At 38.8% G+C, this 15339-nt stretch overlaps 4 protein-coding genes across 4 annotated transcripts; 1 reads left to right on the forward strand and 3 right to left on the reverse strand.

Moving 5' to 3' along the window:
* Window positions 1-3264: 3264 nt before the first annotated feature.
* On the reverse strand, window positions 3265-4889 carry LOC131007688 (receptor-like serine/threonine-protein kinase SD1-7). The gene is made up of 5 exons (XM_057934621.1): window positions 4772-4889; window positions 4493-4703; window positions 4176-4413; window positions 3950-4100; window positions 3265-3865 (listed from the first exon to the last, which is right to left on the reverse strand). Exons 1-5 carry the CDS (start codon window positions 4859-4861, stop codon window positions 3554-3556), a joined length of 1002 nt encoding a protein of 333 aa, XP_057790604.1. The 5' UTR covers window positions 4862-4889; the 3' UTR covers window positions 3265-3553.
* On the reverse strand, window positions 4889-6637 carry LOC131007682 (G-type lectin S-receptor-like serine/threonine-protein kinase At4g27290). The gene is made up of 2 exons (XM_057934615.1): window positions 5251-6637; window positions 4889-5145 (listed from the first exon to the last, which is right to left on the reverse strand). Exons 1-2 carry the CDS (start codon window positions 6566-6568, stop codon window positions 5000-5002), a joined length of 1464 nt encoding a protein of 487 aa, XP_057790598.1. The 5' UTR covers window positions 6569-6637; the 3' UTR covers window positions 4889-4999.
* Window positions 6638-8485: 1848 nt separating this feature from the next.
* Window positions 8486-9862, reverse strand: LOC131008204 (uncharacterized). The gene is made up of 3 exons (XM_057935096.1): window positions 9637-9862; window positions 9250-9447; window positions 8486-9090 (listed from the first exon to the last, which is right to left on the reverse strand). The coding sequence occupies exons 1-3, from the start codon at window positions 9860-9862 to the stop codon at window positions 8486-8488; spliced, it is 1029 nt and encodes a 342-aa protein (XP_057791079.1).
* Window positions 9863-13434: 3572 nt separating this feature from the next.
* On the forward strand, window positions 13435-14636 carry LOC131008205 (uncharacterized). The gene is made up of 3 exons (XM_057935097.1): window positions 13435-13770; window positions 13891-14433; window positions 14496-14636. Exons 1-3 carry the CDS (start codon window positions 13435-13437, stop codon window positions 14634-14636), a joined length of 1020 nt encoding a protein of 339 aa, XP_057791080.1.
* Window positions 14637-15339: the final 703 nt, after the last annotated feature.

A 15339-nucleotide genomic window follows, 5' to 3' on the forward strand; every position in this document is an offset into this window, starting at 1 on the left:
ATATTTCAAGTGTTTTATTAAAACTATATATATTTTATATATTTATGGCAATGATGATGATGATTGCATTTAACGTAAACAAATAAATTCAAATCACATTACAATAATCAAATTAAAATACTTTTGGTGTATTAATGTTTAAAAAAAATAATAATATTAATTAATAATTAAATATTTTACCTACGATAAAAATAAGGACGGAAACGAAATTAAAACACTTTTGGTGTATTAATTAAAACACTTTTGGTGTATTAATGTTTAAAAAATAAAAAAATAATATTTAATTAATAATTAAATATTTTACCGACGATAAAAATAAGGACGGAAACGAACTCGATCAGTAATTAACAACATCATTCAGGTATTATCTCCACATATTCAAAGATTATAAATATATGAGTGAGTATATAGCATTTAAATGAAATAATAGGTGTAAATATATCAATAATACGAGTGTTCTGTACTGGTGACCACTTGAAAAGAATTTCAAAGTTAAGTGTGCTTGACACAAAGCACAAGCACGATGAGTGACCCACTGGGAAGTTGGGTGACCGACTAGAAAGTTCGTCTAAATTATGCAATACTGTATAAATACGGAAATAAATAAATAAATAAATTAATTAAAAAATTAATTAAAAAAATACCGAGGGCAAAATGCCGTCGGTAATTAGCGACGGCAAATGCCACCGGTAATGTTTCGGTAATTCTCCGCCGTTCAACGGCGGAAATGCCGGCGGCTTTGCCGCCGTTAGTTGCCGACGGCGCCGCCGCCGGTAGCATATTTCACCGGCGGCCGTTCTTTATTATCGACGGAATTTTTCCGTCGATAATCTCACATTTTTTTGTAGTGTATAAAACACCTAACGAGTAACGAGTAAGAGAACGGACTCGACAAACCTACAAAAAGGAAGACTCCTTACTCTAGCGGCCACGATTAATCACATTTGGTTTGCACGAAACAAATTATTTAAAGATGAATTATTGTGGTGAATAAGCTAGTTCAAAATATAAAGGTGGTTATATACTCGTGATTACATAAAATTTACGTACCCTTCGGATATAGCCCGGGCACATTTGGGACTTGGTAATGATCAACGCACAACAAGGATTGTGTCAGCATTCCAACGATTAGAATCTGGAATTTTAGGGTTTACATGACTATGGCCGCATGTATCAACATGATGATTGTGGCTATGGTCATTGCACCCGACAAAGATACAGCCTTGTGCAAATCTGGCACCTGCTGCGATGCCAAGGCGTATATTGAAATCATTTCAAGTGTTGATGGAACCACGAATGTAAGACTCTAATTTGGAATCGATTGCCATGCATTGTACCCAAGGGGTCTGTGTACCTGTGGGTTTGCAATACTAATTTGTTAATCCTTAAGATTACTTCTTTTGGACTCAACCTTTAGATCCACCCTACTCCCGTCCTCGATCCTTGTCATTCTGGTTTTTCTTCCTCCTTGGGAATGCCCAAGGTTTCTAGTGTGTAATTTATTTTTTGCTCCTTTTTTTATTAATATACATATTTTTCATAAAAAAAAATTACAAATCATGAAAATATATAAATTCACCAAGTAGAAAATTATAACAAAAAGATATTTGTATGATCTAGAGTAGAGGAAATGAACAAACAAATAAAATTAATAAAAACTAATTATCCCCAAAAATATTAATGTGATTTTGACGGAGAAACACAATTTACTATTTTTGAAAGTTGTTTTCCTTTTATATGTATAGATAAATGTACTATACCAAAAAAAATTGTATATTTGTTAACCAAAAAATTATACTATCTGCGTCCATAAAAAATAGTTCTAGTAAGGGGCGACATGAATTTTAATAAAAATGGTTATTGTATTATGAAAGGAGAAATGGTTCCACTTAAAAAATAGTGTTTATAATGATAGTCACTCTCTTCCATAACAAATGTCACATTACTTTTGGGCACAAAGATTAAGAAATTTATAATTAGTAGATAAAGCATGGGTTGATGAAAATTATTTAAATATTAGATATAGAGAGATAATATTTTGACAAAAAAATGAAATCTGTAGTGGGACATCCCATTATGGCTCAAATAGAAATTTTATTAAAAAAATAAAAAAAAATGTTCAAGAGATAAAACAAAACAAGCGAAAGCACCCACGAGTAACCGAAAAACGACCAAGACTATGAAAACATTTTTAGAGGGTCATCCTCGTCAAAAGAATCTTCGTCGTCCAACATATTTCCAAATTTTTTCTTTTGTGTAGAGGCCACAGCCGACATAGATCGGGCTGCGTCGGAAGAGGAGTGAATCACAAAGTTTTGCAAGAAACGCTCCTCTAGACTGAGCATACTGCACTTTATTCAAGAACTCCACCCACGACGGAGAGTCAAGAACGGCGCCTTGCAAAACGGCACCAGCAGCACGACCAACTGCCTTTTGGAAATTTGAAGACATACATTATCCGCTGGAGTCAGTGCTTGATAGAGGAATCAGAAACTTTCCCTTTCTTGGTAGCACCTTTCGGACGCCCCCGGCCGCGAGGTATGGGAAGATCATCAATCACCGCATTTCCTGGCGTCACATCCTAAGCTGAATGATCAATCGCCGAAGGAGGCGTCCCATCCGGGGACTCATGCCGGGTCGACATCTTATTATGGAAAGTGAGACACTTGTAATGGGACGGATGAAGTAATTAATCATATTGTGAGTGGAACCCTACCATGTGATAGATAGTTTCCAAAACATGAAAATTGACTAATTTTTGTGGACATCCCAAAATGACAAAAATTGACTATTTTTTGTGGACGAATGAAGTATTTTATTAAAATTTGAGTATAGTATGTGTATTCATAGACAATTAACCCTTTAATGTTTATTATTTACTACTTTTCTTTTCATTTTGCAAAATAATATATATATATATATATATATATATAAATTATCTTATAAATAAATAAATATAACGTATATACTTCATCCGTCCCTCTAACATCTTCCTTTATTTCTATTTTCGTTCGTCCTTAAAACATTTTTCCAATCTATTTTTTGAAATAATTCCAATAACTAGTACCTTTGCAATCTTCACTTTTTATGGAACTCGTTTTCTACTAATCAAATACACAAGTAACAATAAAGTGACTCTTTTTCTCCATTCACAACCTAATAATAATATTACCCTAATATTAATTAAAACTTGCATCATAAAAACATGATGCACATTGTTAAGAATGGATAGAGTAATTAATAATTGTACTTATATTATTAATTAATAATTTTCCTTCATTTTTGACGGGCAATAAACTAGTTTCAAAATTACAAAGATACACGCACGCACAACTATGAGTCTTTGAGTCTATGAAGTCCAATTGGGTGAAACCCAATTAACATATGAGATGTCTAATCTTCGCCCTAACCCACCATCAACTTCAAATTCAATCATCAATTGGGCCTTAATCTATCGACAAAACAGTCAATTTATACGCAACCCCAACCCAATCTTCAGCAGTTGTCGGAAAAAGGTTAGAATTAGAGCGAGAAACGATAGATGTGGAGCTCCTCATCTGCCCTCCAGGTCAGTAATGGTCAATGTTCTATCTTCCGACTCAATGCACGATGGCGAAGTACTGCTTCTCGCAAGACTGCAATTTCTCTCAATAAAAAACCCAGGCTCTTTAGGTTCCGGCAAAATTACTCCATCATTTCCTAACATTGAAACCACAGATGACATGTTGGGCCTATCTTCTGCAAATTTCTGAACACATAATAATCCCACTTGCATGCATCTCTTCACTTCATACTCCGCAAATGTATCATTCAAATACTCATCCATTAACTCCAAAATCCTGTTTTCTTTCCATAGCAACCATGTCTGCCACAAGGATATATCAACAAGTAAGTTTACTGAGAAAAAAATTGTTTCATGAAAATGGCATCAAAGTATTAATTTGTATACATGGCCCAAGAGGTTAAGATAGTGGTCGGAGTCTCCATATCCTCTGTTCTTTTTCCCACTGATAATCTCCAACAAAACCACTCCAAGACTAAAGATGTCAGATTTCACTGAGAATTTCCCATCAATTGCATACTCCGGAGCCATGTATCCACTGCCATAAAAAGTATTCATCTTAATGCCACCATAGAACATAATGGAGGAGTTTGTTGATATTAAGAAAACTTACTATGTCCCAACGACCCTTTTTGTTCTGGCAAGAGATTGATCCTCTTCAAATATTCTTGCTAAGCCGAAATCTGATATTTTTGGATTTAAATGTCCGTCTAGTAAAATATTACTCGTTTTGAGATCCCTATGAATAATCTTTAATCTGGAATCGTGATGGAGATATAGCAGTCCCCTTGCAATTCCCATCATAATCTTAAAACGCTTAGGCCATGTCAATAGTCTCCTCCCACTGTGATCTGCAAATAATCATATGAATATTTTTGAGATTTGGCAGGATGAACAAGTATGGGATTTCACAAGCTAATCAAAGTGTACCAAAAACAAAGAGGTCAAGGCTTTTATTCTGTAGGAATTCATAGATTAGCATCCTCTCCTCTTCTTCAATGCAACATCCCAATAGTCTGACAAGATTTCTGTGTTGAAGTTTTGCAATCACCATAACTTCATTTCTGAACTCTTCCAGACCCTGTTGTGAAGATTTCGATAATCTTTTGACAGCGATTTCTTCTCCTGATGGCATATTCCCCTGCTTATGCAAGTTAGAATACGAGTATACTTTTAATCCAACTTCAGCACTCTCACTTAGAACGTTACCTTGTAAACTGTACCGAAGCCTCCGACTCCAATCTTGTTTTCCGTTGAGAAATTATTTGTGGCTTGCACAATAGTTGCCATGTTGATCATAGTTAATTCTAAATCCTCATGATTCCATTTTACTGCTAAAAAGTGAGAGCAAAAAAGAATAAATGCTTCAGCGTTAGCTTGAGTTTATACTTTGAATATGAATAAACTCTGTTTCCCAATGCAGTCAACTACAGAAGTTCAATTGTTACCTTGCCCCTTCCGTCTTGACATAAAAAGTACAGCTCCATTGATAATGGCTGAGACGAGAACACCAGAAGCAATTGATACCAGTATGAATTTAGTAGGCCTTTTATTCACCTCCTCCTCTAAACCTCTGCTAGAATCTACAGGCAAATTCAGGCAGCTTCTATGCTTAATGATTCATAACATGCTATGATGTAATTACATACGTCACAGCGTAAAGTAATGGAAGTTACGAAACTACTTACCTAGTTCAGAAAGTGGCACACGGATATAGATGTTCTGCTTACTATCTGCTGCAGAAAGTCCTTTGGTATCAATGAGATCACCAAACCACATCAAGCAGCCGCTGCCTCCGTTTGTAATGAACGGATTAGCATATGCAGTGCAACTACAGTTTTTAAAGCACTCAGCTTTGCACTCACCAAGGCTCATTGTTGTGTTTAACCAAAATCTCAACATATCAGGATACTTCACTCCTCTAATCTCTTGAAATCCGTCTCCACCATCACAATTCAGTAGTTTAGTCCTATTACATCCACCCGACCAATCTTGAAGGTCCCAATCCTTTTGGAACTTTGGGGCGAAACCTTTAAAACACTGGCATCTAACTGGCCTGTCGGATCTGCAGATGCCGTTAGGACCACAACTACCATACTCATCGCACAATTCTTGAGGAAACGTGATGGCAAGATTCCACTTGTCTTTTCTGGCATTCATGGTATGGCGCAGGATCGTACCAGATGTGTCTAAAATAGTTCTTACCAGAAGTGAGCTCTCGTAGACCTCTCCAATGGATATTAACCTCTCTTGCTTGAAAACCAAATCTACTTTGAAAATGGAATTGGGAAAGGGTGCGCCACCACAAAAATGCATCCCATTCCACTGTCCCACTCGATATCTTTTGGTTGCACCTCTTAGAGTCACCACCTCAGCCAAGCCCCGGTTTTGGATCCTGTGAACATATTCACCAGGAGATGGATCGTCCGGACTTCTCCATGATGTAAGATACCTCTCAACACCAGCATCAACATCATCCACCATCTTCATTCCTGGTAACATGGTGTCAGTTGGATAATCGAAACTCTGCCATATGTAGCCCTCCGTCGTGCTTGTGTTGTTGTTTAAAAGAACTAAATTTCCAGAATCCAGGAGCTGCAAAACAGGATTTGTTGCCACCACTGATGAATTCGCCAGCCATATAATGCTTTTGCCACTGCTAATCACAAGACTTCCATTTCTGGAAATCATGAAAAGTGGTGGTTGTGAAGCAGTGATGGGATGGTTTCTGTTTGCAACCCAGACTACTGCTTCTGGTGTGCTCTTGTACCATATGCCCAAGAATCTATTTGAAGATTTTCCAGGTGAGAAGAAACCCATTTCAAAAACTTGGTTTTGAGAGATCAAAGTCTGCCCAATAACCAGCGTTTGATATGGTAAAAGACTGCACTCGTCAACTGCTCCAACTGTTAAACTCAGAAAGGGGATGGAATGAAGCAGACAGCAGAGGATTGAAGTATACAAGCACAACTGCGCCATGTTCAAATCTAGTAACTTTGATTTCATTCACAACTTTATGTAGATATTATATTTTGTATCTCCATTATTTTAGATGATAACTACACTTATGTTATTTTCCAGTGGTCTATAAAATGAATTTAATTCATGTGTTGACTAAAAGTATAGTCATTATTTTAAATTCGTATGTAAAAGTTGACTTAGATCTTGTTTGATTATTCAAATTTCCACAGAATTTATGTTGACATTCTTTAGTAAAATTATCAAATCTCTATGTGAAAACATTATTTTTGGCAGTGTTGGTTTGTTAGAATCTCAACTGATGTTCCTTTCCGATGGAATAAAATTTGAACTTCTCATTCGTAATAATCCTATTAAAGTAGTTTGAAATATTTTTTTATACATACATCAGTGCTTCTTTATATATACAATAATGTTTCTCTATTGTGTCAAATACTCTAATTAATAGAGCACTCACAAATATTTCTTGTACCAATATTTCCTTGCTTTTTTCTATTTTAATGAATGCAATTTTCCGATAAAAAAAAAAATTACACACAATAATGTTTTTCATCTTAATGTTTATGGGGCACACCCTAGTTTCCATGGGTGACCTGGCCCAGACCCGGACTTGACCCAACTCGACATCCTATTCGGATCTAATCCATTTTTTGGTTGTTAAGAATTACTATCACTTTTATTTATCAATATTATCACTTTTATTAAAGGGGTAATAGCCCGAAAATGCATGAGTTTTTTTTCATTTTCTGATTGTCAAATTAGAGGGGTGGTGATATAAACTAGAAAATGAAAAAAAAAATCATAGATTTTTCGGCTATTACCTTTTATTAAAAGTAACTAACTTTTTTATAGAGCCGAGTAATAAAATAGTGACCTTAGACTCAATATTTTTGGCTCAACCCCGGAACCAAAATAATTTTGGTTTGGCAATTTCAACTCAAAGGAAATCGAATTGCTCTGTAAAATCGAATCAAACCAATAATTTCGATTTGATTTGATTTTTTAATTAATAACTCTTATTCAGTGTATATGAAGAACATAAAATAATTAATTTTGTCATGCATACAAAATCAGTAAAGTCTTTCCTTCAAGGAGTAGATGATCTTTTCAAGAATGAGGAAATTTGTATAGTAAAACTTTAGCTCCGAAATATGTTGGAGCATGGACCCTGAAGATAGTGACCGTACAGTCTGTTTTTGAGCTCAGGCATAATTCTATTGGACTTAGAATGTAGGGTTCAGTTAATCTATTCTATACTTATTATAAAAGAGCCTTGTTTTATAAAATTTGGTTTATCTATTATGTCCTTATGTTTAAATTTATTTTAAGGGCAATAATGTAATATCATATTATTATTTTTATTATTATTATTGTTGTTGTTGTCGTTGTTGTTGTTGTTGTTGTTGTCGTCGTTGTTGTTATAAACATACTAGAATCCCACACTAATCACAATTCTAAGTTCAAATTCTTTAAAATTACACAACTTTCTCATTTCTTCTCTCTTCCGTTTTCCTTTTCGTTGCCAAAATCATTGACTACAACTTTCTCTTCCTCTAGCTTCTTTCTTTTCTATTCCATTTTTGTTTTCATCGGTAGAATCATTGACCAGTAATTGCTCTAAGGCTATGTTTATTAGCAACCATCTAACCACCCAACTATCTTCAATATTTAATTAATTTCTCTCTCTTCCACATTACTATATTTATCTCAACTCAACCACCTCTATTTTGTTGATTTATCAATGACCACCCCAACCACCCAACCACAATATTATATATAATTATTTTATTATTATTTTAATCGTAATAATTTTAATAATATTAAATATAAATTAAAAAATTAAAAGAAAAAACAAACTAATAAAAATATAAATTACAACAAACTAAAAATATAAATTACAACAATGCAAACTCGAAATAGAAAAAAACAATACATACTAAGCATTTAATTATCATCGCCAAACTTTTGCCAAATATGTTCGATCAAGTCATTTTTAAGAGCATTGTGAGCTTCCCTGTTGCGAAGTTGTGTCCTGTTCCTCATATAGCTTTCTAGACTTGCAATCCGTTCCGTGGAAAATTCAAAATTAGGATCATCATTAGCTTCAACATCTCCACTTTGGCTATTGAACCTTCTAACTTCCATAAATTCTGTTGGATCACTGTAATTTAAGTAAGTATGCCGCTCGTCTTCCACTATTATATTGTGCATAATGATGCAAGCAAGCATTACTTTTTCCATCATATCACGATCCCACATGAGACATGGTCGTTTGATAAAATTGAAACGAGCTTGTAAAACTCCAAATGCTCGCTCAACATCTTTTCGAGCAGCCTCTTGATGTTGAGCAAACAGTTGATGTTTTCGAGCTTGTGGACCATTAATAGATTTGACAAATGCTGCCCATGAAGGATATATACCATCAGTGAGATAATATCCCATATATTTTACATGGCCATTTATCACATAACTAACCTTTGGTGCTCGACCTTCCAATATATCTGAAAAAACAGGCGATTGGTGAAGCACGTTGATATCATTTCTCGAACCTGGAGTTCCAAAAAATGTGTGCCAGATCCATAAGTCTTGAGATGCGACTGCTTCCAAGATTATTATTGTCTTACCGCTTCTTCCTGTATATTGACCAGCCCATGCAGTAGGGCAATTTTTTCATTCCCAATGCATGCAATCAATACTACCAAGCATACCAGGAAAACCGCGTTGAGCACCAACATACAATAGATAAGCAAGATCTTCTTCGGTTGGCCTTCTGAGGTACTCCCCACCGAAGTTGTGAACTACACCTTGCACGAATTTTTCAACTAATTTTCTTATAGTTTGTGCGCTCATTCTAATGTATTTATCGTGCAAGTCTGCTCCTGTTCCGTATGCCAATACTCTCATCGCTGCAGTACATTTTTTAATCGAAGACATACCTAAACGACCAGTCGCATCACATTTTTATTGGAAAAATTTGTCTATGGCAACGAGTTTGTTCATTATTCTTTCGAATAATGGCTTTCGCATGCGAAACCTTGTTCAAAAAACTTTAGGAGTGTAGATTGGATCGTCTGAAAAGTATTGCTCGAACACACCTTCATGGCCTTGCTCACAACGACGTTCAATAAATGACTGTGGTGCTCTATCAGTGTTGTTTGTAGGTTGTAAAGATAGAGTTGGAATCTGAAAAGCCACGTCATCGATCATGGAGTCAATGCGTCGATTTTGTAATACATGGTTTTCATGCATTTCATCAAATTCGGTGTAATCGAAAGGATCAAAGCTAGGACTGGAATCATCAAAGTTTTCATTTGATGCCATGTTAGAAATTGCTAGTGGAGTAGTGGGAAAGCTATGGTTGTGATGAGTTCAATTACTTGTTACTACAGATATATAGAAATTGCTAGTGGAGTAGTTATTGGAATCCAAGATCACTCACGTGGAGTAGCTAGTGTCCAACCACAATAATTTCGTCTTTATGTCATATCCCACTATCATTTGTCCAATACCAATTAATAATTCAGTGGAATCCAATGGCATTCACGTGGTATAGCTAATGTGCAACAGAAATAATTGAAACTTTTGTCGGTCAATAATGGGCAACAGAAATAATTGAAACTTTTGCCAGTCAATAATGTTGAATATCTAGTGGAAATAAGCTAGTGGCATCCAATGACAATAAAGCATTTGCAGTGGCAACTATTTAAAATCACATCACTTAGATTCAAAATACATAAACTGAAACTGAAATTACATAAATTTAACGCACTGAAGATGAAATTACATGGAATGACATCACACAACAAATTCACGAAAACTAAAATAAACATAAATGTAAACAAAATTATGGAAATAATTCTACCATAAGTCGATTTTTCATAGACTCTTCTTGAGGAGATAAGTTGCTTTTACCCAGCAATGTGTTAAGCACATTCCATTTTGACATCATCAAAGTGGATTGCATCCTAATTTCTTCCATTCTGTTAATTGCATCGGTTTCCTTCTCACGTACGATCCTCAGCGCTTGAAGTTATGCAGTAAAATCCTTAGAAAAAATCGACTGTTGTGATATTTTGGCTTTTCCTTTTCTTTCGCTTTTGCTTTATCTCTACCAACAAGACGACGAATTGTTGAAGTTTCACTTACAGGAGTTTCAGAGGTTGAGTTGTTTGGATTCTCATCTTCCTCGGTGGTTCTTGATTTTTTTGAACTGCCATGATCTTCTTCAACATCATCTTCATCATCAACTGCACGGGCACGTGTACGCTCAGTGCCCAACTTCAGCTCCCAATTCGGATGATGACGCATGACTTTTTCAAAAACCTCATGGTGCGTAAACTTAGTTGTTCCATAAAAAATTTGTGCTTCCTTCTCAACATCTGCATCAAACATGCCGCTACTTTTTCTAGCATATGCTTCTACATATGCACCCACCCACTTGGTTACATTCGCATTCAACCTCTTGTAACGATTTCTCAATGACTCTATGATTCTTTTCTCTCCCATTAATCGCGAGTTGTCAACTCGAGATTCTTCATACATTGCCCGAATGCGTTTCCACAAATTGGCCTTATTTTTATTAGTGCCAACAATTGAATCTGAGCTACAAGTACACCAAGCATACATGAGCGCCAAATCTTCTTGATCATTCCAACCTTTCGGACCGCTGGAGGTGGTTATGTTTGTGGGGTGGACATTTTCTTGAGTGAAATTTTCATGAGTGAGATCATATGGAAATTGAGGGTTTGAACCAGATCCAAAAACTTGGCTATCAATATTATCAAGATTAGGATAATAATCTTGGGAGTTTGAGAAATTTTTAGGATCCTCAAAAAAATTTCTAGGATCCATTGCGAAAAGTAAAAAAATTTTAGTGTGTATGAATATAACAAATGAGGTCTATTTATAAAGAAATTAAAATTATAAATTTTAATATATATATATATATATATATATATATGATAGATATTAAAAATTTTATATTAATATCTAAATTAAAATTATCCAACCAATGAAAAAGTGCCACATCATCAAAGCTGATGAGGAGTAATATATACAGAGCAGAGGAATGAACTCGGACAGAGAAATCACTAGGGTCAGAGGAATGGACTTCGCCAGAGCAATGGACTCAGTCAGAGGAGTCACCAAAGACAGAGGAATGACCTATCACGCGAGTTAGGCAGCGGTATGAGAGACCGTTTTACCTGGGAAGCGCCAGAGCAGAGGAATCGCTTGTCTGCGGGCAAAATTACTACTGTCGTCATGATGATTGTGTGCGACTGTCGTGTTTTCTCGCATGATCTCTATTATTTGACGTATCTAACACGTTTTACTAACGATCTCTTGATTGGTGCTCTGTTTTCACTTGTTTTTGGGTTTTCATGGTTGATTTCTCTAGTAATATGTTCCTTTTGCCGAATTCAAACCCGAATCCGTGAGAAAATCTCCGTTGTTCTCTCTCTATGTTTGGATCTGTGTCCTGGGTTTATTTCCCAGCACACGGGGGTATTTCGGATGGGGTTCCATAATGGCCTTCGCGCCAGTGTTCGGGATATCTTGTATCGCGGATTCCGTTGATAGAGGGTAATTCGAATTGTCTTTATTGGGGTTTTTTCTCATATTTTTTACATGTAGGTACTATGGATTCCTCTGATGTTCGCCGCACCCTCGAGAAGGACCTTGACAACACTGGGCTCAACTCCGCTGCCCGTACTGAGGCGCCCACCTCTCTGCTTAGCAGTCTGCCGGTCAGCACTGTTTTCTCTAAACCACCGGGTTTCTTCAACACTCCTGCCACCCCGCTGACGGGCCAGAACATCACTCCCCAGAGATCTGCTCTGATGACCACAGGATCTGAGTTGCAGGGTTTGGTCCCCACATCTGGTGGTGGTCCGCTAAATTTCGAGCTGGCAGAGCAGATGATGGCTCTGCTGAATTACGCCGTTGTACGCCAAGCGTTGGGAACTCCGCTTTTATCAACTGTCCCCACCACGACTCCTCTGCTGGGAATGCTCAACCAGCAGAGCGCTGAAATCCCACCTCATGCTGCCCTGGAGGTGAATGAACAAATTGCTAACAAGCAATCCACACTGCCAAAGGAAACACAGAGGTTCCCTGCTGAGAGGGAACCGGAAAGGAGGCCAGAGGGGAGCCGCGTCATGTTGAGTAGCATCGTCAGGAGAGAAGGGGTAGACGAGTTTGATAGTCGGTCCATTACTCCCATGTTTGAGGAGGAAAGACCCAGGGAAAACACGAAACTAAAAAATCAAGTGTCACAACTGAAGAACCAGCTCAAGGATCTGGAGGATACTCTGAAAGAGAAGTCTCAGAGGGTTGAGAAGGTACAGAGGTCAGAGAGATCTCACCGATCAGCGAAATCATACCGTTCAGAGAAATCTCATCGATCAGAGAAGTCACGCCAGACTGAGAGAACAGAGGGACGGGAGCAGGAGTACACCTCCAGCAGACAGGGACACAGAGGCCACAAGCGCCATCATGCTCATGACTCACCAAAGGACAGGAGGGAGTACGGGAGGCACAAGGATGACAAGCGTGCCAGAACATCAAGGGTCCTGACCACCACCAGTCGGAGCCCGTTCTCCGCTGACATCTTGGCGGATACTCTGCCAAGGAGCTACAAGCCTATATCATTGGATTACGACGGTACCACTGACCCGGGGGTGCACCTTAGTTGGTTCGAGGGTTTAGTAACACTGCACATGTACACAGAGGGCATCAAGTGCTGAATATTCTCCACCACTCTGACTGGACCCGCCCAGTTGTGGTTTGGAACACTAGCCCCGAACTCCATTCATTCCTTCGAGGACTTGCAGACACATTTTCTGAGATAATTCGCGAGCTCGCGAAGGGTAGGGAAGTCAGCCATCTCTTTGATGGACATCAAACAGGATCAAAATGAAACACTACGGAAGTATACCGCCCGGTTCAATCTCGCTGCTCTGGAGGTGCCAGAGGCGGAGTCACAGATAAAGAATTGTGCATATGTCAAAGGATTGAAGCCGGGGCTTTTCTACGACGAATTACAAATCAGACCAGCAAGAGATTTCGATAATATCATGGCAAGGTTACCAGGGTATTTACAGTTGGAGGATGCCCGGATGGCGCGAAAGGCTGAAAATGATAAACATAAGGCTAAAAGGGCCGAAGCTGCACCGGAGCAGAACAATAGGAATCAGGACCGGGCACCCTTCAGAGGGTTGCCCCCTAGGGTGCTTCCTCCCCAGACGGAGATACCACCCCACCAACAACGCACCGTAAACGAGGTCAATCGCTTCACTGGATACTCTCCCTTGAATAAACCACAAGAATAAATCTTCCATCTAGTTAAGAACCAGTCGTTTTTCTGGGCACCGAGCACTTATAAGGACGGACAGCCACAGCAGGGGCCCAACAACAAGTTATGTGAATACCACAACGCCTACGGGCACTACACTAGATACTGTGGACACCTCAAGCATCAACTGGAGTTCTTAGTGCGCCAGGGCAACTTGGACCAGTTTATCGCCAGGGGAAATGAGGGTCAGGGTCAACCGCCGCAGGGAAACGACCACAGACAAGTTCAAGGGAATGACCGGGATCGATGCCCGGAGGAAAACCGCGATCAACATAGAGGAGCCATGCAAGGTCGGGCACCTCCCCACCCGCCCAGAAGGGAAGTGCACATGATTTTCGGCGAGAATGGGATACCAACTTCCAATCGAGCCAAGAAACAAGTCGTGCGGGTGGTAAGGTCAGGGTATTATCCCAAGCAAGTAATGGTCACAGGTACAGCGGAGGTGCCGGTCATTACTTTCGGGTCAGAGGACCTGCGTACGCTCATGTACCCCCACGATGATGCACTGGTCTTCACAGCAGATATAACATCTTGCATTGTACATCGCGTTTTTGCAGATTCAGGGAGTGCAGTGAATATTCTATACCTGAATGTTTACAGAATATGGGGATTGAAGCTAATATCGAGCCCACGAACGCCCCTTTGTTCGGATTTGGGGGGGAAATCGTCATGCCGCTGGGATTCGTGGAGCTACCGGTCACCCTCGGCAGGACGGATGCTTGCAAAACTAGGATGATATGATTCCTAGTGGTAGATATGCCCAAACCATCTTATAATATGATATTCGGGCGCCCTGCTCTGATGGCATTCAGAGCAGTTATTTCAATGTTCCACCTGAAGATGAAGTTCCCCATCGGAGGAGGAAGAGTGGGGGAGGAGTGGGGTGATCAGAAAATGTCAAAGGAATGCCACGTACGAATGCTTACACACTCCTCAGGCCAGAAAAGAGAAAGGACAATAGAGAGATCGGATACCAGGAAAAAAGGAAAGACGGGTGATGTCGCTGCCCTAGCAAAGGAGCGGCGGGAATTGACAGAGCTGTCAAATACTCGGGAAGGTTCAGAGAAATCTGCCTTGATAACAACTAACGACGTGTGCAACATGATCGAGTTATTCCCGGGAAGGGAGGGTTTTCAAACAAAGATCGGGTCATCCATGAACGAACAAACCAAAACAGAATTAATCGACTGCCTTAAGAGGAATGCAGATGTGTTTGCCTTCAGCACAGCCGACCTAAAGGGCATTGACAGAGGGCTGGCGGAACATCGCCTCAATGTGGATCCCAATGTAAAACAAATAAAATAGAGAACAAGACATTTCGGGGCCGAAAAGGATGCCGCTATCAGAGAACAGGTATACGGGTTACTGGAGGCGGGTCATATTGAGGAAGTGCAATACCCGGAGTGGATTTTAAACGTCGTAATGGTGGCAAAGAAGACGAACA

Source organism: Salvia miltiorrhiza, chromosome 2, assembly GCF_028751815.1.
Source record: "Salvia miltiorrhiza cultivar Shanhuang (shh) chromosome 2, IMPLAD_Smil_shh, whole genome shotgun sequence".
Taxonomy (NCBI): domain Eukaryota; kingdom Viridiplantae; phylum Streptophyta; class Magnoliopsida; order Lamiales; family Lamiaceae; genus Salvia; species Salvia miltiorrhiza.

Coding starts and splice junctions, on each gene's coding strand:
- LOC131007682 (XM_057934615.1), bottom strand. CDS start 6,568: ATGAAATCAAAGTTACTAGATTTGAACATGGCGCAGTTGTGCTTGTAT. Junction 5,146..5,250: donor TGTGCCACTTTCTGAACTAG/GTAAGTAGTTTC, acceptor ATTTGCCTGTAG/ATTCTAGCAGAGGTTTAGAG.
- LOC131008204 (XM_057935096.1), bottom strand. CDS start 9,862: ATGGCATCAAATGAAAACTTTGATGATTCCAGTCCTAGCTTTGATCCT. Junction 9,448..9,636: donor TTGTGAGCAAGGCCATGAAG/GTGTGTTCGAGC, acceptor AATGTACTGCAG/CGATGAGAGTATTGGCATAC. Junction 9,091..9,249: donor TGCTCAACGCGGTTTTCCTG/GTATGCTTGGTA, acceptor TTGGAACTCCAG/GTTCGAGAAATGATATCAAC.
- LOC131007688 (XM_057934621.1), bottom strand. CDS start 4,861: ATGATCAACATGGCAACTATTGTGCAAGCCACAAATAATTTCTCAACG. Junction 4,704..4,771: donor GCTTCGGTACAGTTTACAAG/GTAACGTTCTAA, acceptor TTGCATAAGCAG/GGGAATATGCCATCAGGAGA. Junction 4,414..4,492: donor CCTTGACCTCTTTGTTTTTG/GTACACTTTGAT, acceptor GATTATTTGCAG/ATCACAGTGGGAGGAGACTA.
- LOC131008205 (XM_057935097.1), top strand. CDS start 13,435: ATGGACATCAAACAGGATCAAAATGAAACACTACGGAAGTATACCGCC. Junction 13,771..13,890: donor TCAGAGGGTTGCCCCCTAGG/GTGCTTCCTCCC, acceptor CATCTAGTTAAG/AACCAGTCGTTTTTCTGGGC. Junction 14,434..14,495: donor CAGATATAACATCTTGCATT/GTACATCGCGTT, acceptor GAATGTTTACAG/AATATGGGGATTGAAGCTAA.